This window comes from Brachyistius frenatus, unplaced genomic scaffold (assembly GCF_029030835.1).
Source record: "Brachyistius frenatus isolate BFR_SWC_R1_liver_20210118 unplaced genomic scaffold, ASM2903083v1 Contig_73, whole genome shotgun sequence".
NCBI lineage: Eukaryota > Metazoa > Chordata > Actinopteri > Embiotocidae > Brachyistius > Brachyistius frenatus.
This window is the reverse complement of record NW_027210672.1, coordinates 59,302-85,782: the sequence shown is the minus strand read 5'-3', so window position 1 is coordinate 85,782 and position 26,481 is coordinate 59,302. Positions and strand designations below refer to the sequence as shown.

General features: G+C 42.0%; 3 protein-coding genes across 7 annotated transcripts; 2 read left to right on the top strand and 1 right to left on the bottom strand.

Annotated features, from left to right (window-relative positions):
• Positions 1-3,379: 3,379 nt before the first annotated feature.
• On the top strand, positions 3,380-11,617 carry slc49a3 (solute carrier family 49 member 3). Its single transcript, XM_069707952.1, has 10 exons — positions 3,380-3,740; positions 6,204-6,362; positions 6,472-6,688; positions 7,629-7,705; positions 8,081-8,218; positions 9,091-9,207; positions 9,316-9,468; positions 9,894-10,051; positions 10,503-10,606; positions 10,733-11,617. Exons 1-10 carry the CDS (start codon positions 3,591-3,593, stop codon positions 10,888-10,890), a joined length of 1,431 nt encoding a protein of 476 aa, XP_069564053.1. The 5' UTR covers positions 3,380-3,590; the 3' UTR covers positions 10,891-11,617.
• Positions 11,618-12,783: 1,166 nt separating this feature from the next.
• On the bottom strand, positions 12,784-20,575 carry LOC138626361 (nuclear cap-binding protein subunit 1). 2 transcript variants are annotated; one of them, XM_069707945.1, is made up of 23 exons: positions 20,389-20,575; positions 19,499-19,587; positions 19,265-19,365; positions 18,980-19,136; positions 18,768-18,875; positions 18,257-18,378; positions 18,061-18,130; positions 17,744-17,959; positions 17,519-17,616; positions 17,370-17,433; positions 17,161-17,271; positions 16,894-16,958; positions 16,721-16,783; positions 16,554-16,628; positions 16,240-16,343; positions 16,000-16,122; positions 15,715-15,817; positions 15,284-15,377; positions 15,032-15,135; positions 14,823-14,940; positions 14,563-14,709; positions 14,361-14,474; positions 12,784-13,355 (listed from the first exon to the last, which is right to left on the bottom strand). In XM_069707945.1, the coding sequence occupies exons 1-23, from the start codon at positions 20,420-20,422 to the stop codon at positions 13,242-13,244; spliced, it is 2,394 nt and encodes a 797-aa protein (XP_069564046.1). In that variant the 5' UTR covers positions 20,423-20,575; the 3' UTR covers positions 12,784-13,241. The 2 variants fall into 2 exon arrangements, with proteins under 2 accessions (XP_069564046.1, XP_069564047.1); XM_069707946.1 differs by having other exon boundaries at positions 14,563-14,706.
• Positions 20,576-21,043: 468 nt separating this feature from the next.
• Positions 21,044-24,877, top strand: LOC138626348 (thiosulfate sulfurtransferase/rhodanese-like domain-containing protein 2). 4 transcript variants are annotated; one of them, XM_069707925.1, is made up of 10 exons: positions 21,044-21,060; positions 21,308-21,429; positions 21,938-22,227; positions 22,323-22,431; positions 22,560-22,679; positions 22,894-22,999; positions 23,338-23,453; positions 23,752-23,910; positions 24,150-24,288; positions 24,370-24,877. In XM_069707925.1, exons 2-10 carry the CDS (start codon positions 21,319-21,321, stop codon positions 24,588-24,590), a joined length of 1,371 nt encoding a protein of 456 aa, XP_069564026.1. In that variant the 5' UTR covers positions 21,044-21,060; positions 21,308-21,318; the 3' UTR covers positions 24,591-24,877. The 4 variants fall into 4 exon arrangements, with proteins under 4 accessions (XP_069564026.1, XP_069564024.1, XP_069564023.1 ...); XM_069707923.1 differs by having other exon boundaries at positions 21,048-21,198; XM_069707922.1 differs by lacking the exon at positions 21,044-21,060 and adding an exon at positions 21,065-21,105.
• Positions 24,878-26,481: the final 1,604 nt, after the last annotated feature.

The window sequence follows — 26,481 nt, the reverse complement described above, 5'->3', positions numbered from 1 at the left end:
TCAAGTCGCATCGACGGCGTCTCCGTCCTTCCTGTCCGTCTTCAAACTGTGTTCATCCTGAAACAAGCGTCTGTGCAGAAGATCCTTGGTATGGATTTATCCGTCCGTTATCTACACCGACTGCAGGACCAAAAGTCCTTTTTATTTGGCTCCAAAACAGTCACTGTGTTTATTTGACCCAACGTTGTTGAGTGTAGGTCAATACTCATTCACTCACGCTGTGGAAAGGTAACCTCAGGTGAATTCACAGAGCACCAAACACAAAGTTCTCCACAGAGGTACAACTGAAGAAATTTGAAGAAAGAAAGAGCACAAAGAGCCACGACCGGAGGATCAAAGCCATAAAAGCACTGAAAAGCAAATAATGAAGACAATTAGATCAAAGCAACTGTTAAAAGTGATGTCGTTAGTTTCGGGGGGGGGGGGGGTTAATGCTTAGATGAAGGCTGAAAAATGAAACAAAAAGAAGTGAAAATTTACACTATTGACAAAGGATGTGACCGTTTAACTGTATTTCTGATATAAACAGTGACTTCAAGGGAGGAAAAGGTCAAAGTTCAAACCTCTAAAAAGGTGAAATGCGTCATTAAAAATCATAAATCTGAAGTGATCGCGACTTAGTTTTACAACTAATATAGCTGTCATTCTTTTCAAACACATTTTTAAACTCTCCGTTGAAGGATATTTGTGGTCAGAAGTGCTTTAAGTCGCCTGAAAACTGTGTGTGTGTGTGTGTGTGTGTGTGTGTGTGTGTGTGTGTGTGTGTGTGTGTGTGTGTGTGTGTGTGTGTGTGTGTGTGTGCGTGTGTGCAAATTGCAAGAAATAGTCTAAAAATTCTGCTTTGCTTTTCCAAAACTCAGAATTCAAGGATCAATAAAAAAAATGTAAAAAAAAAATGAAGCATTTTCATCGAAGGTTTAGATCAAGTTTATATATTTAGAGTTAGAATAATTATATAAAATCCTGTGTTGTGATGTTGCTCCTTCAAACTAAACAGAATTCTTGTACGTTGTTGGACTGAGAAACGTAAAAAAAAAAAAAAATGATGATGCAATTTTTCATTACTGAAGACGACTGAGGCCACGCCCACCTCACCTGCTCCCACTTCCCCAATCGGCCCACCTGTTTCCACCCAGCTCATCAACCCCCTCAGTGTATAAATACCCATAATTCACAGCTGCTCAGTTTCCTGGTTGTTGTGTTGCAACTTATTCTGCATGTCCTTCAAACTTTCAGTTTCTTTACCGGCCTGTTTGTTCCCGGTTTGTTTGTTTGTTTTTTCCTCATTATTTTCTTATGAATCAGTATTTTGGGTTGTGAAGTTTTGCTTTGACTTCCTGACTCGGTGTCGAGCAATTATTATTTTTTTTTTTTTTGGTCCTTCCTTTTTGTGAACATTTAACACAATCCATCATGTTATAGATGTAAAAGACAACTTTAAAAAAAAAAGAAAAATCCACTTTCACTTACAAAATACGTTTTCTTTGCTGGGTCCTGACTGGGTTGGGAGATCTCTGAAGCTCTTTGGGTTTGTTTTTTAACTAATCTGAGCGTTTATACCAACACCTGTAAGAAGGTTTCTGCATGACACTCACCAATTGGTGTAAACCCCCCCACCCCCCACCCCCCCAAAAGGCAAAATTATATCCATTATATGGATTTTGATGCCATTAAGGAGCAACACTTTAAAAAAAAATAAAAAAAAATACCTGCACAGAAAAGAGAACCAGAATACGTAACAAATATATAAATATGATATACATAAAGGAAATCAGTGGAAGAAAGATATAAATATTGATTATTTTCATAAGTAAAAGAGAGTCATGATGAGTCAGCTGTAAATTTTTCACTGTTCCTTTCTTTTCAAATGTTTTAGGGAATCCCAACTAACAACATGATGCCCAGTAAAGAGTTAAAAAATAAAAAAAAGAGGGAGGAGTGTTTTGTCAAGTGCAGCCAGAGAGGCTAAAAAAAAGTTAAGAGGTCTCACTCTGTCCCTGCTGATAGCGACGTTAAAGATATTACCAGTACTGGGCATGATTCACTAACCTGGTGCAAACCAGAACCCAATTTTCACATATGGGTCTGGTCATCCTCCATATGGGTCTGGTCATCCTCCATATGGGTCTGGTCATCCTCCATATGGGTCTGGTCATCCTTCATATGGGTCTGGTCATCCTTCATATGGGTCTGGTCATCCTTCATATGGGTCTGGTCATCCTCCATATGGGTCTGGTCGTCCTCCATATGGGTCTGGTCATCCTCCATATGTGGGGAATCGTTTGCATTTGTTCCATCCTATACTAGACCTCGGGTTCATTTTAACCAATCAGCTGAACATATTTATTTATTTATTTTTATATATTTTTTTATTGTTTTAATGAATACCAGCAGTTCGGCAATTATTTTTCCGGTGAACAAGAGTTGAAAAATATTAGCCCTACACGCCGTTTCGTCGCTGTCACTGGCCGTCCAATCGCAGTGAAAGAAGGGGCGGGATAAACGTGGTTAACCACAGACGCTGGTCACCGATTGGTCCACCCTTCAGAGTGGCTGCGCAAACAGTAGACCGTACATAAAAGTGGATGTAGCTTCCGTCTCAGAAAAATTAGGCCTTACGTTGCAATACCACCGAGTGACACTAGAGGCTGGCTGCCCAAAAAGCGCCGGTTTCCATTGACCCCCATTCAACTTTTCGTGAAATTCTCTGTCAATAAAATGTTTTCCACTAGTTTCCCGTATATCGTTCGCTAAATTCACTCTTCCAGATTAGTGTCCTGGCAGTCCAATATGAAAATAATCCCCTCATAGATTATAAAATGTAAATGTATTGGTTTACCTTTCATCTGAATCGGCAGCATTTTGAAAAAATGTTGTCTAGTAAAATTAAATACAAATACATCTCAAATTTACAGGCTGTTTTTCTGAGTTAAAGAAAATGAACACCCAAAAGTTTGTTAAAACGAAATCTCTTATTACATCGTTTTATTGAATGTTTTGCTTGTTTTTGCCTTCAATCGTGAGGTTTTTTTTTTGGACTTTGGTCGGACAAAACAAACAAAAAGAGCCTTCTTTCTTTTCTACTCAACACGACTAATCATTTAACTGATGTGATCAACTGCCCTGCGGATCAATGCTTTCTGTGTGTTACTTTAACCTGTAGGTAGGTTAGGTTAGGTAGTTACTTTATTAATCCCCGAGGGGACATTTTTTATATATTTTTTTTATATTTAATATGTTTTGAAAACTTTGTATTTTCACTGACACGGAAACAACACCACCAAGGGCGTGTTGGGCCACTTTTGGACCGAGGGGGAGGAGTGGGCCATCTCTCTCAATAGAAGATCTTTGTTACGGTACCGCGACCGGTTCACCTGATCGTTGAAACGATGTCTGCTGACTGGTTTTCTTTTTTTTTTTTTTCCAGCCTCTTAAAGGACATAAAATGACATTGCGGTCCCTCAGAAGAAAACACAATGGCCACGCCGTTTGTTTTTAACGGATATACACCGTTTGTTGGGGGAGGTTTGTCCTTAGTTTTTCTACAGTTTACCGTCTAACCCGAACCGGTCAACTTTGACAACGCAACGATGGATAGTTGCAGCGAAGACTCCACCGAAATATTGACCGTTTCGATGCATCCGAGCGCGGAGCTGAAGAAGCTGCTGTCTTTTAAAGTGTACAAGAGGAGGTGGTTTGTGCTGCTGCTGCTGTGTTTGTTGAACTGCTCCAACGCCATGGTGAGGTTGTTGTTGTTTTTGTTTTTGTTTTTTTGTGGCAAAGTTTTAAGATCATTTTTCGCTCGTTTTTTCCCCCCCCCCAGATTTAATCATGTTTTTACGTGGAAAAATTAAAAAAATATATATATATTTTTTAAAACGTTATTACATTTAAAGGGTGAGCGCTTTCGAAGTGGGCGGGGCTACTAGTTCCGGAAGTAATTTGAATTGTCATTGTTTTATAAGGGGCAATGACTACCCTACATCCCAGGATAAACTCTCATAAATTATTTTTTTTAACACAGTGCTCATCTCTTATCTTGTTAATATAAAAATTTTACATTTAAGTTTTGAGCCGGCATCCTTATTTCATTCACAATATCTTTTAAAGATAGATAGATAAAACATAACTTTTTGGGGCTTATTTTCTAATTAACAGCGTGATTATTTTCAGACGGACCGCCAGGGAAACTAATAAGAAAGACTGACTTTAGCTTAAAAACACCATAAGAACTCGTGTAAAATTTTTATTGGCTTTGTATTTCATGAGAGAAGTTGAATGGGAGTCTATGGAGCCGCAGGGTTTTTTACAGCCAACCCCCTACTGGCCCCTCGGTGCTATTGCAGTTTATGGCGTCATTCACCCCAAAAGCTACGTCCACTTCTACATGGAGTCAGTGATGAGGACGTAGTTGGTACGACTTCATACTTCCTTAAATTTACAACCTTGCGTACACTTTTTTTTTTTTTTTTTTTTGAGTTTGCGAACAGTGCCGGTAGACAACATGTGGTGCCCCCTAATGTTTGTGTAATGTGGTACGGCTCCCCCGGGGGATGCTGTCTTTGTAAAGCAGGGTGCCCCCCCCCCTTCTCCACCACCACCACCACCCTCCTCCTCCATCACCTGCTTCCTGCTCCCGTGGGACTCCTCGTCTCTATGGGAGTTATTGTTTCCAGGGAGCTGGTGTTCCTCAACAGAAGAAGCTCAGCTGGCACGGAGTCATTCATGATGTGGCAAATAACAGCTGATGAGCCAATTAAACATCAATCTGTGACATTAATAGGCTTACTAATGAATAACTTCTGAAACTACTCAATGAGCAGGAAAGACCTGATTTTTTTTATTTTTTTTATTGGAGAGAGATATTAAAATGAATTCCTGAGTTGGGGAGACACCAGTTAATTTATTAACTTCCTTTTATGGGCGTTTATGGGAATTTTACGTTTTAATTTTGTTAAATTGAAAAGAAACGTTTATGCAGAGGAAGATGTTTCGTTCTCCCGCGAAAAAAGTTTGCCGGCACTGAAACTGGCATCAGATATTTTAAAACCATAACCAGCTCTACTTTTCAATGGTACCGGCTTTGTTGTTAGTTTACATATAACCTTAAAAAGAAGGTTTTTTTTTTTTTTTTTTCAAACTAAGAAACAAGAAGACTGTTCTGTAAATTGCCAATTAATTTAAATATCATAATATGAGTAAATAGTGACAAATATGCTGAGTCACAATTTCCTAAAACCCAAAATGACGTCTAAAAACCCCCAAAATATTCAAGTTAGTGGGAAAATAAAACAAAGGATATTTCTTTTGTGACACGTATGCTTGAAAATGGACCAAAATATTGTTATCAAAGTTGTTGTAGGAAACATTTTCTGCATATCATTAAATTTAAAGCAGAGTTGAGCACAACAAGGAGCCGGTTTCTACAGTTTCATACACAAACAAAGTTTCACCTAAAAAAAAAAAAAAAAACATCTGAAGACGTTGCATCTTTTACACGTTTTAATTCGTACCGATTTGTTTTGAATGTTTGGCCTCAGCGTTGCCGTGGACGCCCTGAATTGTTTTTCGGCGTCTGAAGTTTGCACGAGTCATCGTAGTTTCGGTACAATACGAAACCAGTGACACGCGGTGGGATTGTTGTTAAGTCTTACGACGCCAGACACGACCACGTGAAGAAGTGAGGAGAAAAAAAAAAGAAAAGAAAAGAAAATGGCCTGAGAAGCGTCGGTTCCTGCGGGGGACAACACCGACATTGTGTCTCCGAGTCAGCTGACCCGCCGGGGTCGACGGGTGCATTAATGAGGGTTTTCTTCATTGTCCCGACAACAGAGAGAAGTGCCGGCGCTGCCTTTTTATGGTCTCAGTGTTGAGTTAACGGGTCGGATTCATTAGTAAATATATTGTTTTCTTGAGTGGAAAAAGTAACTTCTTGAAGAACATTTCCACCAGTTTCTGAAATCGGTTTGATGAAACTTTTTGAAACTAAATCGACACCATTGAATTCATTCATTCAACCTTTATTTGTCGTGTCACGTCTCTGTTGACGAGAATAAAGAGCAAACTGAAATTTCCTATATGTACTGCTTGCTAAAATAATGCTGAGTTGGCATTTAAAATTTCCAGCTGAGGTTAATTTCTAGTTTTTCCAAAGTAGTCCGACCTCATTTTTCTTTTTCTTCTTCTTCGTGTGTCTCCTCCAGATATGGATCACCTTTGCGCCCGTGGCCGACCAGTCGGCCGAGTACCTGCGGGTGACTCTGGCGGACATCAACTGGCTGTCGGTGGTCTACATGGTGGTGGCCATACCGCTCAGCTTCGGCACCAGCTGGATGCTGGACACCGTCGGGTTACGGACCACGGTACAAGCTGCACTCTGAAAATCTGCCGACGGGACGTTTTTGCCGCTCGATACCCGATTTCTTTTTATTATGATTTTTTTTAACCTCTCGCCCTCGAACCGTTTTCCAGCTGATCTTGGGCTCCTGGCTGAACATGCTCGGAGCCGTGATGCGCTTCGTGGGCACGCTGCCGGGCGAAGGTTTCCGAGGCCAGTTCGCGGTGGTGATGGCGGGTCAGGCCGTCTGCGCCCTGGCTCAGACGCTCATCATCTTCACCCCCACCAAGATGGCGGCGCTGTGGTTCCCGGACAGTCAGCGGGCCACGGCGAACACCATCGCCTCCATGTGTGAGTGACCTCGACCGTTAGCAAGTAGCTACCGATGCGCCTCTTTAAACCCCCCCACCCCCCGAGCTGTTGGACAAAATATGAACCTGTTATGCCCCTAAAAATGTCCCAAAAACAATCTATTAAGGAAACTTTTTATTTGTATTACTTTCACCAACACTGGCTGTATGAAATTTTATGAAGAGCAACTTATTTCTTATCCATCCATCCATTATCTGTACCCGCTTTATCCTGAACGGGGTCACGGGGAAGGATTTCTTACATTATTTATAAAACCTTTTGAATTTGTTGACCAACTATCGACCATATCTGGTAAATGTGTCTCATGAGAAGTTGATGAATTGTCCCTTTAAGGTTCAGAGTTTGAAAAGTGGTCCAAATTTTCAGGTAACTTTGGTATTTTTTCTAATTCTTTCAAATTATCGTTGACAAATTCCATGAAAAGAGTGGAACAAACAAAGAATTGATCCCACTAACAATTCGTTTGTGCACCAAAAGCCTGATTTATTTATTACTTTATGCAACAGAGCTCCTTTGTTTTTAAAAAAAAAACGATTAGGAAACACATAATTAAAACAGTGTTGAAAACTCTTGAATATTTACTGTGGTGGAATTTAACTGAGCGCATTTACAAAAAGTCTTAAAATATCTGATGTGTATTGTAATTAAATATCAAAAGTAAAAGCAAGCGGTCAGGAATTTTGAAAACGATGAAGTTTTATTTTTTAACACTTGTTTCTCTGAATTCAAGCCGCTGTGGGTTCAAACTTTATAAAACAGGACGGGAAGCGAATCGACGAGCGACAGAATCGTTTCGGACGTGTCGTCGTCCTTGTATTTTGTGTTGGGAACAGATAAAAGGTGATATAAGGACTTCTTGATGTCGAACAGAAACTCTTTTAAATGACCCCCCCCCTCTCTCTCTCCCTCCCCCCTCCAGCGAATCCTCTGGGCATCCTCCTCGCGAACATCATCTCTCCTGCGATGGCGACAACATCTGCCCGCATCCCGGCGCTGGTGAGTCGGACTGAGACGTCTTTCAGTCCCTCAGAAAGTGGTCAGATTATTGGTTTTAAAATTTCATGGCAAGAAAAAAACTTTAAAAAATAACCTGTTTGGGCAGAAGAAAAGAAAATCCCCTTTTGTTTGCGGAGAATTAGAGGATTCCCAGAAGGGAATTGTGGGATTGCAGCTGCTAATACATAAAAATTGCAGCAGCTGAACTGGTTCTGGTCACCTGAACCTGCTAATGATGATAAATTGTGTTTGATTTCAGGTGCTACCATCCATTTATCACCACATTATACATGCGCCCTCCCCCCTCCCTCCCTCCCTCCCTCCCATCCCCTCCTCACCACCCCTCCTCTCCTCTCTCCTCCTCTCTCCTCCTAGCTGCTTGCCTACGCAGCCCCGACATGCATCATCTGTTTCCTAGCAACGGTGGGGATGCGGAGCAGCGCCCCCCCCACGCCGCCGTCAGCCAGCGCCGAGTCCTCCGGCTCGGAGCCGTTCATCCACGGGCTCAAACTGGTGAGGAAAAAAACCCGCAAGCTCGGGGTCGAAGGTCGAGCTGCATCGGGAAGATTTAAATGTAAAATGACGGCGTTTACGTTTTAATTCTAGTGCAAATCGAATTAAATCTTTTATCGAGCTCAATTCAATACCAACATTCAGCCAGACATGTTTGATGGATCAGAGGATTTTCACCACCTTATAGCTAATGAAGGTGAAGCAGAACAGGAAAACGTGTATGTTAAGACGTGCTCAAATAAGAAGTGTCAACACGGCAAAAAAAACCTGTCGTCTCAAAACAGTTTCACCACCACGCAGATGTTAACCCTGCCGTCTGGTGATACGTCGAAACAACAACAAAATACCCAAAAATAACAACGTGAAACCAAAACAATATTAAACATGAAGCTCCATCGAATTCTCTCACATTAACATGAAAATATAAGATAAAAAAAAGAACGAGACCTGAGTGAAAGTAATCGTCAGCTGCAGCTCCAGCTGACATTTCTCACCGGCAGCGGTGACATTTCGGATCGACTCCACCCGCCGTGATTGACATTTCCTATCTGCAGCGGAGCTTTCTAGCAGATGAGGACCGCGGACGTCCGTCTGCACCGGAACGTGAAGCCGGTACTTCCCCCGTGTTCCCGAGCTTCAACTTATCTGAAGACGTATAAAAGCGTCAGCTGGCGTTTACCTACAAAAAGCGGGAAAAAAAACAACAACAACCCAGAACATGTTCCCGTCCCGCGCTCGTGTTTCTGAGTCTTATTGTTATTTTCCACTCGGATTCTTTGATTCTTTGATTCTTTGATTCTTTGATTCTTTGATTCGTCGTTTCCGCTTCCCTTCGCTGATTTTGCTCGCTTTCTCTTCCGTCCGCTGCTCAGCTGCTGAGGAACAAAGCCTACCTCGTCCTGCTGCTGTGCTTCGGGTCGGGCATGGCCGTGTTCACCTGCTTCTCCACGCTGCTGGAGCAGATCCTGTGCGTTCAAGGCTACACCGACGTGAGTCGTCGTCCCCCCCCCCACCCCTCCCCTCCACACTCCCAAACAAGAAATGCTTTTAACTCTGGAGTTTCCTGAATGAACCTGTAAAAATCCGAACCGCCGCAGGACTTCGCCGGCCAGTGCGGCGCCCTCTTCATCGTGTTCGGCATCGTCGGCGCCGGCCTCCTGGGTCTCTACGTCGACAAGTCCAAGAAGTTCATCGAGGTCACGAAGATCAACTTCTGCTTGTCCACTCTGTCGACCGTCGCCTTCTCGGTGGTGAGAAAAACGAGCCTCCGTTTTAGGAGCAGCTTATTAGGATCACCACGGTAACACCGTGCAAATTAAGATGGTGTGTTTCCCCCGTAACATTATGTACAAATCGGCACCTCCCTCTTTATCGTGAATGTCGCTTTAACTCCCACGACACCTGAGGACGTCCAACGAATATTATTCCCACGAGATTTCAATTTAAATATAAAGTTTTGGGGGAAAAGAACAAATTGAAAGATGTGATATGAAGTGTGTCTTGCGATCAACCTGTAATGTAGGTTTTCGTTGATGTTAGTTTGAACTCTGGTTTGAAAAAAAAAGTAAAAACAAATTGACGATATTAATGTGGAAATAAAGTAAAAGAAAAAAAAGTGTTGAATCACGTTCAGGTTGACCCGTCGTCCTCTTCCTCTTCTTCACCTTCCTCTCAGGTGTCTCTGATGCCGCGGCAGAAAGTCGCCGTGGCCGCCGTCTGCTCGCTCTTCGGCTTCTTCGGCTTCTCCATCTACCCGGTGGTCATGGAGCTGTCGGTTGAGTGCTCGTATCCGGTCGGCGAGGCCACGTCGGCCGGACTCATCTTCATATCCGGGTACTTGTGTCTCAAAAGTTTCCCCCTTTTTTATTTTTTTGACGGCCGAGATGCCGCCGCCGCTGTTTCAGGCTCAAACTCAAATTAAATCCCGGTGCCAGAAAAGTCCTGAACATTAAAAGGATTCTTTTTTTTTTAGTCACTGTTGTGGGTGTTTCAGTAATCAAAAGTGTTTCTTTGGAAAAAAAAAAAATCTTGAATTTAACATCTTTTAAACCTGCAGCTGCCCCGAAGGAACAACATCAGATTTTCAGATTAAAACTAAAAGGATTCTGTTGAAAGAAAACACAGTTTGCAGCTGATAATGAGTCTCAGGCAGCGGAAAGTAAACAGAAAAACACTCCCGACAAATCCTTCAAAATAAGGAAATGCGATTTCTTTTTTGAACAGTCTTCAGCCGGACTCGATCTGTTTCACGTAGAAGTGACGCGGCTGTGTTTCCTTCTTCCAGCCAGGTCCAGTCGGCCCTCTACATCCTGCTCCTCCAGGCTCTGACCACCCGGCTGGCCGACTCTCCTCTGTCCACCTGCGGGGACACGGTGTTGAGCTGGAGGGGTACGTTCGCCGGCCAAATTTCAAAACCTCCTTTTTTGCAGCTTTTGTCTCCGGTGACTTTAAATAAGACCCGAGACGTGACCGTCGAGACGTTAAGATTCTCGTCTCTCTCTCCCCGTCCTCTAGTGCCCCTGCTGGTGATGGCGGGACTCTGCACTCTGTCCACCTGCGTCTTCGTCATCTTCTTCAACACCCGCTACAAACGCGTGGAGGCCGAAGAACAGGTGACGTACGGCATCAAGGAGAACAACTACTGCGGCAACGGCGAGGCCGAGGAGACGTGAAGCGGCCGAGAAGACGCACGAAGGGAAGAATCCTCGGTGACGACTTCAAAGTCGTTTCAAATCGAGACTCTTTGATTTTGTTTTAAGGAATTTGGGCCAAACCACTTTTTTTTCCCCGTACGTCGTTACTAACACGTAAATGTAATCATATATATATTTTAAGTACGAAAAAAAAACATCTCTAGGAAATAAAAAATTTTCTTCTAATAACCACAAATGAGGACAAAGCAAGAACACGGCTGCAGACTCTCTGCATTCATGCAAGTCGAATACCCGGCGGGGTGATGAAAACATTTCTGAATGGAAATCAGGTCTCATAAAAAGAGTTTTCTCGAAAGCAGCATGAAGGTACTTGATATTTGTTTAAAAAAAAACACACAAAGGTACGAACGCTCGCTGCCAAATCTGCACGGGAAAAAAAACCTCATTTTTTTAATATTAAGTAACAAGTTTATATGTTACAGCGCGTTCATGCCTCCACGTTACCTCAACGAACCGCCTTCGAGTTTTCTTCTCTGATTTCACCAAATATCGGATTCTTTTTGATTCTCAAGACTGACAGCAAAAATCTTCTTGATGTTTTTTTTTTTTAAGTTTCTGTCGTCAGTGTCTGCAACTGCTCGAAATAACTCCACCTCGTATCGTCTGAACGTCGTCCTCTTCTATTAAATAAAACACGATAAAAGTTGCCACTTGCTGGCAAACTTAGAAACTTTAAATATATTCATTTTAGTTTTTTTCTGCGGGTTTCTGAAAACGGTTTCAGACGCGACGACGAGGAACTGAAACTAGACGGTTTCCTGTTTGTTTAAATGAGCGGATTAACTCCAAAAAACACATAAAACTGATTAACACCATAAGTTCATACACTGTAAAAAAAAAAAAAAAAAGACTCATAACAACTTCTTTATCTACATAACAGTGCCTTATATTTTTAAACTTCCACCTGAAGGACTGCAGATGTTCTGAGACATGTTTGAAGGATGTCGAAGCCTCACACACTTTGTGGGTTTTGTGCAATAAAATCACTGATTCTGTAAAAATAACCTGAATGTCTGATGCTAAATAATCTGTAAACGGCAGATGAGGACACATAAAAGCATTTTTATTGAATCTTGTTACACTTTTAAAGTCCTTAAATCTGTCGAGTTTGTGTTCATAATATTGGATGAACGCTATATGAATAATTATTGTATGTATTGTAACTGTAAAGTGTTATTGGGACCATGTTGCATGATGATTCTACATTTTAAATAAAACTGAATTATAATAATTAAATGCAAGTTTTTTTTAACTAGAAGTAGATCGAAAATACTGTTGCGGTGTTATTTTCCAAAGAGAGAGAAAAAAAAAAGATTTAAATATACATGTGGGATTTTGTCAAAGTATTTTATTTCTGCTGAAATAAAAACTTTCTTCTCATGTTTTCGTGTCTCAGAAGATGTTTAGTATTTGAAGGTTAGTTATTTTTTATCGTTATTGTGATCTGAATTCAACACGCAGGAAACTAATCAGACAAACTGTAGGAAGTCGGTATGTTTAAGTTGATAAAATATTAATCAAAATGTCAATGTGCTCTTTAAATGAGCTCCCTCATGCTGCTCTTACAGAACAACATCCCTCTGATCAGTAACGGCGGCTAATCGCAGATATTTACCGATAAAGACTGACAGAGGAAAAAAAGAAATCCTAAATTTTTTAATTTAGGATTTATTTTTGAAGGCTACTATAAGGACATCTTATAAAAAAAACAAAAACATTATTAATGTTCCCTCCTTGTTTTTCTGCTGTTAATATAAATAGTTCTGGTTCTTCTAACACCTCCTCCTCCTCCAGGAGTTTAACGGGACTCGCCGTCGAGTGATGCAACAATGACAAAGCCGAGCGGGCGCGTAAAGACTCTGGAGAGTTGTTGTTTTTAATTACTTCCCAATTCCACATAAAACAAATATTAAAAAAAAGTAATGGGATCTCTCGAGATTCAGAATCACTCGGAGTCGACCTGAAACCTCTCCAGCTTTTTAAAAAGACCCATTCATAAGAAGACGAGCAGGAGGTCGAAACGAACTGATCTAAAAGACAAAGGAAATTAAAAAGAAAAGAAAAAAACAACAACAAACGCCAAAAAAAAATATTTTAAAAAGAATAAGGGGACCACTACAGCAAATTCATGACAGACGTCTTCAGTGGCGGCTGCACAATTAAATGACCATGAATGGCACCAAAACGGGAAAGAAAAAAAAAACAAAAACAAAAAACACACAACTGTAATAGAGGAGATTCTTGATGCAAGAGCTGGTAGTTTTTTTTTTTTTTCCTCTAATGTCTCGGTGTGTCACGTCAGACGAGTCTCAGAGCTGCAGGGCGCAGAACTGCTGGTAGACGGCCAGGATGTGGTGGTCGAGCTCGGCGGTGAACAGCAGGTTCTCCAGGGTTCCCATGTACTGCTGGATGGTCACATGGTGCTGCGGGGATGTTAGGAAAAAATAGTAACTCATTGTCAGTGTGTAAATTAAGTTACTGTTATGTGTGAAAAGTTTCCGTTAGTCTATGTAGATAACTGTAGTTGAAAGGTCACTACTACATACACAAACCACGAGTTCCTCTCTTGCAACAAAGGAACTGGCTTATCTAGTTTAGCACACACTTTGATTAAAAGCAAACATACTCATATAGGGTGCAAAGAGCGTTGAACCCCTACGCACTCACGGTACACAACATGTGACCTTATCTATAGGAATGTAATCACGTGACGTTTTGTAACCACATACATACAATAAAAGACGAGAGATTTCAGAGCCTCTGTGTGTGTGTGTGTGTGTGTGTGTGTGTGTGTGTGTGTGTGTGTGTGTGTGTGTGTGTGTGTGTGTGTGTGTGTGTGTGTGTGTGTGGTCACATTCGACTAATAGTCCAATCAGAGCCCAGAGTTTCTGATCCAGGAGATAGTTGAGGCCTGTTTTCACGCTCTCCTTATTTACATTATGGAAAACTAAATATGCCGAATTAACTATCAGCAGTTTCTGTTTACTGTGGAACATTTAATGCGCGAGAAAATATCAACGAATACGCTTGACACTTAAAAAAAAAAAAAAAAAAAATCTAAAAACGTGACTATTCTCAAGCAAGTTCTGTACATGTGGGCAACATTTAGTTTTGAAGGATTTCTACGAAGGTTTTACTGTACGGACATTTATTTGTGAGACACATTGGAGGTAAAATATCCTCAGAAACTCACTGAATGTAAAATAATGTGTTTTTGTCAACATTTGGAGTCATAACTCGAGCAACTTTAGTGTTGATGAGAAGCCAAACTACTAAAGCTACCTTGCCAACTAGCCATTAATTCACCTCCCTATAAATTAAAAAAAAAAATGGACCGTGGCCAAAAACCTTTTGTAGGTTTAATCGGCCTTAATGGTGCAAACGGGCGTCCGATATTAATGAGAAACGTTCAACGGTGGTGTTTTTACCATGAGGAAGATCTCCTGCAGCCGCTCGATGCAGTTCTTGTACCACGGCGTGCTGATGTCGACGCTGCCCGTCTCGCAGCGAACCAGATGCTCCGTCAACAACATGATGAAGCGCTGAGGGAGGACAAACGGACACGTTTAAAAAGACGCGCGCGCACCGAGCAGCTGCTGATCGGCGATCAGCGGAAACGCCTCGCGCTACCTGGAAGATGACGAGGAAGAGGTTCTTCTGCTCGCTCTGAGCCGACTCCACCTTCTCCTGCAGCCTCTCGATCTGCTCCTCCAGCTGCCCGTCCTCGTCCTCGCCCTCGCTGTTCTTGTCCATTTCCTCGTCGTCGCCGCTGTCCTTCTGTCAAAACACCGATGTAAACGATACAACTGAAGAAATGCCTTTTTTTTGTTGTTGTTGTTGTTTTGGTGGGGGGTTGGGGGTTTCAAACGTGACGGCGGCGGCCATTTTACCCTCTTGTGCTGCTGCTTCTCCAGCTTGTCCTTGGCCTCCTCCAGCTCCTTCTGGATCTTCTGGACGTGTTTGTTCATCTTGCGGATGGTCGAGTGGAGGATCTCCCAGATGAAGAGTCTAGACGGTGGTTTCAGAGAGTCTTTTTTTTTTAAAGGGGCGGAGAGGAACTGCACTGTGCTCATTTTCTTTTTTCTTTCCGACATTTTACCTGGTGAACTCGTGAGCCATGTCCTGAGAGAAGAGCCAGTTGGCGACGGCGGCGCAGTCCACGATCTGCGTCCGCACCATCTTGTCCACCAACACGGCGATCATCTGGTGACGAAAACAAACTTAACACCGAACGCTCCGACGGGGAAGGAACGGCATTTAAAACCGCACACGTTCACACCTAAATATCCGTACTGTAACACTTGTTTGCTTGTTTGTTTGTTTGTTTGCTTGTTTGTTTGTTTGTTGGTACCTGCGGGTGGTTCCTCCACACTTCGTACACCACTTTGAGGATGTGCAGTTTCCCCTCGTCGCTTTCCGTCAGCGTCTTCAGGATCTCGTGGAACCTGGTCGATTGGACAGAAGCAGGTGAGGCCGGCGGATATTAAAACTTCACGCACATACGGAAGTGGGTTTTTAACTCGGGACGTTATGACAGCCTGTCAATCACTGAACCGGCCCACCGTCACGGTGTAGAAATCATCACTTCCTCTTCCTTCATTTCCTTGAAACGCTGCTCACTGAACATATCTGATGCAAATCAAAGCATTTTTGTTGTTGTTGTTGTTATTCTAAACAGTATTTATGATTTAAATGGACTTTATGTCAGATGATACTGCATTTAATTCTGGTGAAAAACACGACGACCTTGCGTTTCTTTTCCGCCCCGGTGGGTGAACTTACTTGCCGAGGGCGCTGAAGGAGTGGCTGAAGGATTTGGCTGCCAGATGCAGCAGAGTCTGCAGGAACACGTCGATCTTCAGGGGGTTGAAGCTTTCGCCCTCGTCTGGGGGAGAGAGAAAGGAAATTTAAAATAAATAAAAAGGGACGGAGAGAGGGGGAGGGAGGCAGACAACGATGGGAGAGAGTTAGAGAGAAAAAACCGACATGATGAAATAGATCTCGATTCAAACACAGTAAACTGGAACTTTTCAGGGTAAAATAAAAACTAAAAAACGGGAACCGAACCGTCGTCGTCCTCCTGGTTGGGGTTCGGGACTTCTTTGAGGATGGTGAGGATCTCCTCGTTGGACGCTCGGTTCTTGATGGCGTTGCCGACGGTGATGGAGACGGGGTAACCCGGCAACGAGGCTGTGAAGGCAGCAGAAGAGTGGTCATTTTCGTATTTTATCTCCTTCTTTGTACAAAAGGCTCCGTGTGAACTCTCTGATGCTGATCAGGACGGTCTGAAAGCGTCTGAAAACTTACAAGCGCTCTCGTCTGCGTATTTGTAAGTGAAGATGGGTTCGGCGGGGATGAGGGCCGAGAAGGTCGGCGGGACGATGTCCACGATCCTCTGATGGTACGAGAGTCTGCGAGCAGAGGAGAGAGACGAGACGAGTCGAGAAAATATTCAGCTTCTGACACACAACAGCTTCTCGTGTTAGAAGTCAAATTTGGGGAAAAAAAATAAGCGACCAGATGTTTAGAATAAAAAAAAAAAACAAAGCTGTTCTGAAATTCCTCGTCGCCGAGTTTCTGTTTTCCTCCTTCTACCATATTTAGACTTTCTGCTTCCATACCTCATGCTCTTCTCCAGAACCTCTTTGACGAACTTGGGCTTCGGCTTCTCCAGATCCACAGTCAGGCAGTCGGACCTTTTTACAGAACAGATCGTATCATGAATTGTTTGGGTTTTTTTTGGAGGTTTTCGGCTCATTTAAAAATTAAAAATTTTGGGATCCCTCACCAGTCGTCCCAGCTCCATCGAAACTGGAAGTTGCTCAAATGGTGAGCGAACCAGTTGATTAGTCTGTAAAAAAAAAAAAAAAAGAAAAGAAAAACAGGAGGGATTTCAGTCGTGACATCAGACAGGAAACACTTCAGTAAAAAAAACCAGTCAAAGTGTTGATGTGATGTTACCTGTCGATGCAGGTGGTGTTCATGGTGTCCAGTCTCATGTAAAGCATCTCTGTGGCTTGAGCCAACTGACAGGCAGCGAGTTAAAGCAAAAACATTGGGTTTCATGAATGTTTAATAAAGTTGTTAAATAGATGTTTCTACACGAGGGTTAAAAATGTGATGATTACGTGATTAAAAAAAAGATTTGTTTGCGATATTAAAAAGGAGTTGCGGGAAATGTTCGGCGCAAAAAGTTTGTCCTCGACACGAACGGTCAAAGAAGGATACGACTTGGGGCAGCGATCCGGGCTGCAGCTTGCAGAGCTCGATGAGCAGCGTGGTGTACATGACGTCCATGTGCGGCGGCATCGGCAGCTGGAAGAGTTCTCCGAAGATCACCTGACAGTCAAAACACAGACTCCTTTATTAGAAAAACTTTTTCTGTTTTTTTTTTTTTTCTTTTTTAACCGTCGTCGAGCCGAAACAAAAAGTTATACCTCCACGATGTGATAGTTGAGTGGGATCTTATTCTTCCCGGGGTAGCTGAGTAGCTGAGCAGCGCTGAGAAGGAAGAAGAATGGAAGAAGTTGAGTGACGGCTCGAGGTGGAAGTGAAAAACCGCCACCGAGGGTTCTCGGCCACTCACCATGTTTTCCTCTCTTTCCAGTGAGTTCTGATGATATAGTGCAGGTTCTCCTCGATGACAAATCTCTCCACAGAATGGCTGCCGGGCATGACGGGTCCCTGAGGAGAGGGAAGAGGAGGAGATGAACTTACCACGCATTCGGTTCTCTTCTCTCTCTCTCTTTTTTTTTTTTTTTTAAGAAGATAAATTGGCGACGTATGGACTCGTGTTTTATCTCCAGCGAACCTCGGGGGCGTCGGTGTAGTCGAACATGCGGAAGATGACGCGGGGCATCGGGTACTGGGCGTCGGGCATGTGGCCCGGCGGGGTGAAGGGCGGCAGGTTGTGCTGCAGGGCCTCGCACAGCACGCTGTCGAAGGCGATGTACGGCCGGAGGATGTGGCGCTCCTGCCAGCGGTCCTTCTTCAGCTTCTGGATCTGAGCCCAGAGGCAGTCCAGGTACTGGAGGGAGGAGACGGACAAGCTGTTCGTGGAACCAAAAAAAACAGAAGACGCGGCGGTGTGAAACGGTCGATCTGAAACCCGACTCGCGGGACTCTCACCTCCTCTTGTGGGTGGGGCTTCTCCGCCGTCCACACCTGCAGCATGGGGACGTGAGTCTTCACTCTCCTCCTGGAAAACGTGGACGAGTTGAATGAAATTAATTTATAGGACTTTTACAATTATTATTATTTTTTTTTTTTTGTAATGGGTTTGATAAGAAGAAGTCAGGCAGAAAAGAGCAGGCGGACATCTCACTTCAGGTAGCCTTCGATCTGGCTCAGGAGTCGGTCCATCTCCACGTCCTTCTTCTCGTAAAGCTCCTTACCGACCCACGGCAGACAGGCCAGAACCACGTACACGAACCAGTCCGACCGGACCTGGGGGCGCAACATCAGACCGATTACAACAGTGAGTCATTCATTTCACACACACACACACACACACACACACACACACACACACACACACACACACACACACACACACACAAAATGACCAAAATCTAAAAGTCAGCTGGTGTTGAAAAGTCTTCAATGATGACGTTTATTAACAGGAATTTTTTTGGGGGGGGGACTGAAACAGAAAAGAAGCAACCAACTGAAAAAAATGAAACTTACATTTTTATCATGGAGCAAAAACTAAAATGAACTAAATACTTGCTTAATGCGAAGTTTTAATTCAAGTCACCTAAATTACTTTCATGTAGCGTACAAATATTATTATTGTTATTATTATTATTATTATTCCACAGCAAACGTGTGCGTACCTGTGGCACATCTTCCTCCTGAGTAACGCTGACAAAGTTTTCGAACATGGCCACCATGGAGGGAGCAGCGATCACGTGGCAGTTCACCAAATCAGACAGGAAACGCACCTAATATCAAAATAATAATTAAAAAAAGCAAGAGATCATGTTAAAAAAAAACAAATCTGCAAATGTTGACATGTCAGATGATAAAAAAATAAATAAAAACACACCAAGTAAACGGCTTCGTTGTACAAGTTGTTCTTCAGCGTCTCTTTGAGCTGCCGGATCATCGCCTCCACGAACTCGCCCCCGAAGTTGTAGTTCCTGGCGTTGAGGAGGCCGACCAGAGTCGTGTACACCGTCAGCTTCTCCGGGAGGATGCGGGCGCTGTCGACGAGAGAAGAAAGCTCAGTGAGATCTGCCGATCCCGAAAAAGACCGTTTCCACTCTTCTTCTTCTTCTTCTTCTCCTTTTTTTTTTTTAGATGAATCAAAAGATTTTGAGTGTGAACTTACACGGCACATAAGATTCGCAGGATTTTGTTCTTGTAGTTCGGGAGGTCGGCTTCCAGGACGCCCGCGAGGCCCTCCAGGTTGCTCTCGAGGGACGATGTGCTCTGAATGAAGGAATTTAGCATTTGTAACAAATTTAAAATAATAATAATAATAATTCAGCTGCACGAGAGAAACCGGGCGTCATTGAGAATTTGAGATTTATCTTTAGAAGTAAAATAAAAAATATCTTCTCACCTTTTCTCCCACGCGACATATCAGCGACTCCAGGCGGTCTTCGATCTCAATGGGCTCTGATGTTCTCCTCCTTTTATGGGCCTGACCTCCTGGAAGGTTAAAAACAACAACAACAACAACAACATCAGCTGAAAGAGCAAGTCAGGACTTCATGGGGGGAAAAAAAAATCCAACGTACAAAAGAACATACAAGTTCACTCTACCTGTGAATGAAAACCAATCCAAATAACCCTCTGCGACGTCATCTGAAGTTGCCTATTTTATATTTATATTTTAACTCCATTTGTGTTTTAAATTTTACGCATTTTATCCGTTTCTTTAGCATCTCATTTCTTCTTCTGTAGTTTTAAATGTTCCTTTTATATCTGTTTTTTTTAAAGCGAAACGCCGCAAAGCATGAAAGGTGCTGTACAAATAAAGATTATTATTATTATTATTATTATTATTAGATTGGGTATAAGACACCACGGATGTTCTGTTTTATGGACTTATGATCCCAATTAGATATTTATCCCTAAAATTAAAAAAAAAAAAGAGAAGCTGCGCGCGCATGTTCGTAGATGAATTATGATGATTAATTGTTGTTGTTTATTTAAAATCAGACCCGTGTTACAGGTTAATAAAAAAACAAACACGCGTGTTTCACAGGACTTGACCCCCCCTCCCCCCCCTCCCCCCCACCACATTAACAGCAACCCCTGCTGTTAAAACACTTTTTTTTGTTCTCGCCTTTAAAACCTCCCACAGAGTAAATAAACATCAACAGATATGAACAGTTTTGTACACAAAGCCTCGTAAATTAACTTAAGAACCATCAAAAAATAAATATTAAAATAAAAAAGCTAACGTGCTGCTAATTGTTTTAGCCCAACGTCTGACTCCAGACTTACCGTCGTTCTCGTCGCTGTGACGTCTCCGAGACATTTTCTTTTCTTTCTTTTTTAAACTCTCCGCCTCGTTATTAAATGCAAAACAATCTGACAATTAAAACAAAAAGAAGAAGCGACACGCCGCTTGGACGAGCTTTCTGAATTATTCCGCCGATTCAACTGCAGCAAAAATAATAGCGGTCCGAGTCCAAATGAGGCACATCCGGGTTAGGCGGGGTTCAGCCGGAAGGTGCGCCGTCGTTTCTTCGTCCGATGCTGTTTAAATTTATTATTATTATTATTATTATTATTTTAAATACTACGTGGGTACTGCAAAAATACTAGAATCTGTAGATCGTATAATTTGTCATCGCCAGAAATTCACACTTAAAGCGAGACAGGTTTAAAAAAGAGGACGCTGGGAGTTGAGGAACTTAATCTAAAAATATATATTAAACCTTTAAGGGGTAGGGAGTCTAGTGAAATACTGGAAAGAAACAGGATTGAGTAAAATAATTGAATTGGTACAACTTTTTTTAAATTATTATTATTAATTTATTGTTCGTTGGTAACTCTGGCCCATACTCCTATCCAGCAGGTGGCGGTAATACACCTTTCAATTGATGCATCCGCCATAAAAGGCAAAAGAAGAAGGAGGAGGAAGAAGTGCACCGTCTTTTTTCGTCCGATGCCGTTTGTTTGTTTTTTCTGCTGCACGTTTTGATGATAGTTGGATGTGTAACATGTTTTTATTTCTATTTTTTAATTTTATAATGTTTAAGACTTTATATTTAATATTAGGTGACGATTGGGACAGGATTTGATCATCTGGTGATTCCAAAATAATCAGCAGAGTTGTATCCTGTAAATAAAACTGTTTACCAGTTGAAGTTGATCATATATATATATATTTGTTTTTTTTTTTTTTTTTTTTTTAAAGTGTTTACCAGGATGGCAGAGTTCATGAACTGGGAGGTTGACAGTTCAACGTGTGGTGGATTAAAACGGGAGAAACAACTTTGTGCCTCGCAGCGAAGATATTACAGTTTATGTAGGAGGAAGGTGAGTTGGCGACAGAAACACGGTTTCATTTTAATATGGATTTAATTGTTCATCATTATGTATCATACAATTAAATTCAGCAACAAAAAACACATGCACTTGGTTCATGTAAAATAAAATGGATGGATTTTTGTTTTTGGTATCAACCACCAAAATGCATTATAGATTTTTACTTTACGTTTATATTTGAGTCATTGGTTCCTAACCTGCAGGTTGGGACACACTAGAGGTCCGATAATACTCAATGGAGAGTCCTTTTTCTGCGACTTTCTGGAGTCCAAGTTGGAGGACGAGTCCATCGGCATCTACAGGAAAACAACATTTCGCATCATCTCACCAGAGAAATAAAAAAATGATCCACATGAAGCAATCTGAGAATTAAACATCAAGGGGATCACAACTGTGATTTACTGTTTTTTTTTTTCATTTAAAAACGATCGACTTTGCCACATTATAAAAGCACTTCATTCTTCATCTTTCTTTTTTTTTTTTTTTTGCATCTTCACAGTCGTTTGCTGCCTTCGTGGCGTCCAGGAGGGACGGCGGTCCAAAGGAGGAGAGCGCATCCTGGAGCTGCTGCGGCCAGACCTTCGACGAACACTCGGCCGTCCACAAACACGTGGCCGGAGCTCACGACGCCGAAATACAGCAGCTCGCTCAGGCCACGTACGAGCGTTTGTTAAGTCAACTGGAAGGAGAAGCTGAAACACAGCAGCCGAACAAGCACGAGGCGGAGACGGCGGACATCTCTGCGTGGATACCTGATATCAGCCGCATCTCTGAGGAGCAACTCAAAAAGTACACGTGATGTTAAATTCAGTCTAAAATCTGATTAACGTGTCTGAGCAGTTTAATATTGACGGGCTCAGTTGTTCTCTCCTGCTTTCTGTCAGCGGTCCAGGGAAGGTTCTTCTTTACTATCGCTACTGTGCAGTGGAGGACCCGCACGTCATCTGTGCTTGGCAGAAAGCTTTGTGTGAGAAGCTCCACTTAACCGGAAAGGTGATTTTTGAATTCTCCTCTCGAATGAGAGAAACAATTCCCACAGTTGAGCTTCAAATATTAAATTCAGGTGTAACTGTCCCCTTTTTCCCAAAAAAAAAAAACCGCACCCCGATCCTCGTCCTCAGGTCAGGGTGGCGACGGAAGGCGTCAACGGAACAATCGGCGGCACCGACGCGGCCACCGACGTTTACATTGAAGCGATGCGTTCGCAGCCGCTGCTCCGAATGGACCGAGAGGACTTTAAGGTCAGATGAAGAAAGAATCAGATCAGTACCACGTCTGGTTTTCGTCCCATCAGGCACAACTTGGCCGTTATTTTTGAAACAATAGTCAGTTATTGTCTTTTTATTAGATTGTGTGTGTGTGTGTGTGTGTGTGTGTGTGTGTGTGTGTGTGTGTGTGTGTGTGTGTGTGTGTGTGTGTGTGTGTGTGTGTGTGTGTGTGTGTGTGTGTGTCCAGACCAGCGACGGTGGTGCAGAGTGTTTTACGGACCTGAAGGTCGGAGTCTACAAGGAAATCGTCCCAATGGGAGTTGATCCTGATGTTATTTCCTACCAGCTGGCAGGTAGGACAGACAGCAGCATGGAAGATAGAAATTACAGAATAAAAATAGAGGTAGTGAAAGTATAAATATAAAAAAATAAAAAAATGCATGGTATATACAACTAAAATAGAATAAGAACAAATTACATTAACAAACAGCGCGATGGTGTTAATGATGCTGTCGGATGGATTTGTCCACAGGTGAGTTATCGTTCCGTCTTCAACCAATTTATCACATTAAAGATGTAAATAATACCTCCAGCTGTTTTACACATTTCTTACTGACCGAGTGTGATTTTTATTTTTAATTTGTATAAAGGTTACCACGTTAGTCACATCTACGTCTGTTTTGCCTCTCAGGAGTTCATCTGGAGCCCGAAGAGTTTCACAAAGAAGTGGAGGCTCTCGTGGCTGAAGGGGATTCGTGCGACGACACCGTCCTCCTGGACTGCCGCAATTTTTACGAGAGTAAAATTGTAAGTAAAAAAAAAAAAAAAAAAAACTTTCTTTAAATAACTACTGACGTTCACAGAGACTGTAAATTAATTCACAATCTGATCCGTTGTTTGTTGCCACGAACAAGCGGCCGGAAGAGGAAGACATTATAAAAATGACAGCGTTTTTAGCCGAGTAAGCAGTAACATTAAAGTGGCTGTTAAGTCGGTTCTGCAGTATTTTATGGTGAACTGTTCCTTTTTTAAAATAACTTGAAGAAAGGATTAAATACTGAATAACTGTGATTTTTTTTTTTTTTTTTCTCCCCTTTCCATCCAGGGGCAGTTTACTCAATGTCTGGCCCCAAACATCCGGAAGTTCAGCTACTTCCCGGACTACATCGACCAGAACCTCGAACTGTTCAGAGACAAGAAGGTGCTGATGTACTGCACGGGAGGCATCCGCTGCGAGCGCGGCTCCGCCTACCTCCGCTCCAAAGTAAGCGTCTGGAAATAACTTTTTGGGGTTTTGTTTTAAGCTTCTAAACTTGCACATGTTGCAGGCTGCTGGTTTTGTCCACAAGGGGGAGCTGTTTTGCCACAATTTATTTTTTTATTTCTTTAAAATTGTAGTTGAGAGATTCAACACGTTTGCAGCATTTGCAGCCTTCATTGTGAATTCTTCTCAACATTTGACTCCTGAATCTCTTTTTTTTTTAATTATTTCTTTCCTGGCAGGATGTTTGTAAAGAGGTTTACCAGCTGAAAGGAGGAATTCATAAATACGTGGAGCGTTTCCCGGAGGGTTTCTACCGAGGGAAACTTTTCGTGTTTGACGAACGTTATGCCATCTCCTCGAACGATGACGTCATCTCCGGTTAGTGGGCGAACAGAGTCGGCATGTTGGATAATGTAAAGAAATGGTTAAATGTGTGATTAATTCAGCGTCCGTGCTCAGACTGCAGGTACTGCGGCTCTCCGTGGGACCGGTACCAGCTTTGTTCCACGCAGTTCTGCTGCCAGCTGGTTCTGTCGTGTCCCGGTTGCAGACGGGACGGACGCACCGCCTGCTGCCCCATCTGCCAGACCAAAGGACGGGCTCAGTGTGAGGCGACCCCGCACCACAAGGAGGAGTGCGAGTGCACCGACGGACGTCCCAGAATCCCGCAGGACGTGTAACGACTGGACAAATGTGGCTCGGATAATAATCAAAGGAAGTTACGTGGCAAATTTTAAAGTCCTTGATCTTTTAATATGAATGTTGGGAATTAAGTCCGATATATTTGAAGACAGACTCATCTTTCATATTGAGGTTTAATGAAACCTTTTATTCGTCTTTTATTGTGAAAATGTGAGGAACCTATCTGTCAGTTCCTGCAATTTTATCATGTAAATTTTGTGAACATGTCATCAGTAATGAAAGCTGAGTTAAAGCATATTTGTGTATAAATGTGAATTTCTTTTCACATCAGCGCTCTGAGTTGTGATTCATGTTGTTCATTTCACAAACAGATTCACAGATATTTCATTATAATAAGTCATTTATAGTTTTTGTTTTTTTCCATAGCTACAAATTTGCAGAACATGTATCGTGCACTACTTTTACTGTGTGCTTTCCAAACCGTGCCAACTTCTAGTCAAAGCGGGTTTCCTGAGGTGTTGCAGGTGTTGCTCCAAACAAACCACAAGCAGCGATGCATGTGTGCCTCAGTTGGGCTCATTTGTTGCAGAACCTCCCTTTTTGTATATTTAAAAATAAATGTGTGTCGGTATGAAAGCTCACAGAAAACAGCCCAGAGGTGTAACAGCTAAGTATTCAGTTCAGGAGGTCTCAGGATGAAGGATTAAGATAATAATAAGAATAAGAATAAGAAGAAACTTTATTTGTATTGCACTTTTCTAAACTGCAGTTACAAAGTGCCTGAATTCTAACAAGCCTCAACAACACAACATCCAACAACACAATGATCGTATAAAACAACCATAAAAAAAACCGAATTAAAACGGTATAAAAGAAATAAGAGTTCTTCACTAAAATCAGCAAAGGCTCTCCAATAAAAGTATGTTTTAGAAGAGATTTAAAAGATCTCATTGACTCTGCAGACCTTTATTTCCTCGGGCAGCTCGTTCCATCAGGTCAGCTAAATTTAGAGAGAGGCTATGAAGTGTCTTAAAAGTCAACAGTAAAATCTTAAAACCAATTCTAAAACATACAGGGAGCCGATGCGAGGAGGATAAAACGGGCGTGATGTGGTTCCCTTTTTCTTGGTTTTAGTTAAAAGTCTGGCAGCTGAGTTCTGCACAGTTTGAAGTCGACTGATGGATTTTTTTATTTTTCTTATCTAGCTCTATGATTCTCCCGCAGAAATATATTCAGATAATAGATGTAAATTAAAACTGCAGGCAGTGATATGCGGGCCCTCGCAGCTTCACGTCGGGGATCCAGCGGGTCGGGGCCGCCGGCTCCCCGACGTGCAGCACGCGAGGGTCGGCATATTATATATTTTTTTTGGCGACTTTAACATCTTCAAAAACTCATGAAAGTTGGTGCCTGATGCCAGTTTCATGAGTTTTGGAGCATCGTTTGACCTTAAACATCAACTTCCTGTGTCACGGCGAAACATCAAACTTAGCTGCATTGCCATGGCTACACTATATACTATATACTATATACTATATTCTATATACTCTATACTAGATACTAGATACAATATACTATATACTCTATACTATATACTAGATACAATATACTCTATACTATGTACTAGATACAATATACTATATACTCTATACTATGTACTAGATACAATATACTATATGCTATATACTCTATACTATATACTAGATACAATATACTCTATACTATATACTCTATACTATGTACTAGATACAATATACTATATACTCTATACTATATACAATATACTATATACTCTATACTATATACTAGATACAATATACTCTATACTATATACTAGATACAATATACTATATACTCTATACTATATACAATATACTAAATAATATATACTATATACAATATATACTATATACAATACACTATATACTA

Excerpts from the sequence above, each read along its gene's own strand:
- slc49a3 (XM_069707952.1), top strand. The coding sequence starts at position 3,591 with ATGGATAGTTGCAGCGAAGACTCCACCGAAATATTGACCGTTTCGATG. Across the intron at positions 6,363-6,471 it reads CCGTCGGGTTACGGACCACG|CTGATCTTGGGCTCCTGGCT; the intron begins GTACAAGCTGCA and ends ACCGTTTTCCAG. Across the intron at positions 10,607-10,732 it reads CACGGTGTTGAGCTGGAGGG|TGCCCCTGCTGGTGATGGCG; the intron begins GTACGTTCGCCG and ends CCCGTCCTCTAG.
- LOC138626361 (XM_069707945.1), bottom strand. The coding sequence starts at position 20,422 with ATGTCTCGGAGACGTCACAGCGACGAGAACGACG. Across the intron at positions 16,123-16,239 it reads ATACGCAGACGAGAGCGCTT|CCTCGTTGCCGGGTTACCCC; the intron begins GTAAGTTTTCAG and ends CTGCCTTCACAG. Across the intron at positions 15,818-15,999 it reads CAACCAGGAGGACGACGACG|ACGAGGGCGAAAGCTTCAAC; the intron begins GTTCGGTTCCCG and ends TCTCTCCCCCAG.
- LOC138626348 (XM_069707922.1), top strand. Across the intron at positions 21,430-21,937 it reads ACAGTTTATGTAGGAGGAAG|TCGTTTGCTGCCTTCGTGGC; the intron begins GTGAGTTGGCGA and ends GCATCTTCACAG. Across the intron at positions 23,000-23,337 it reads TATTTCCTACCAGCTGGCAG|GAGTTCATCTGGAGCCCGAA; the intron begins GTAGGACAGACA and ends TTTGCCTCTCAG.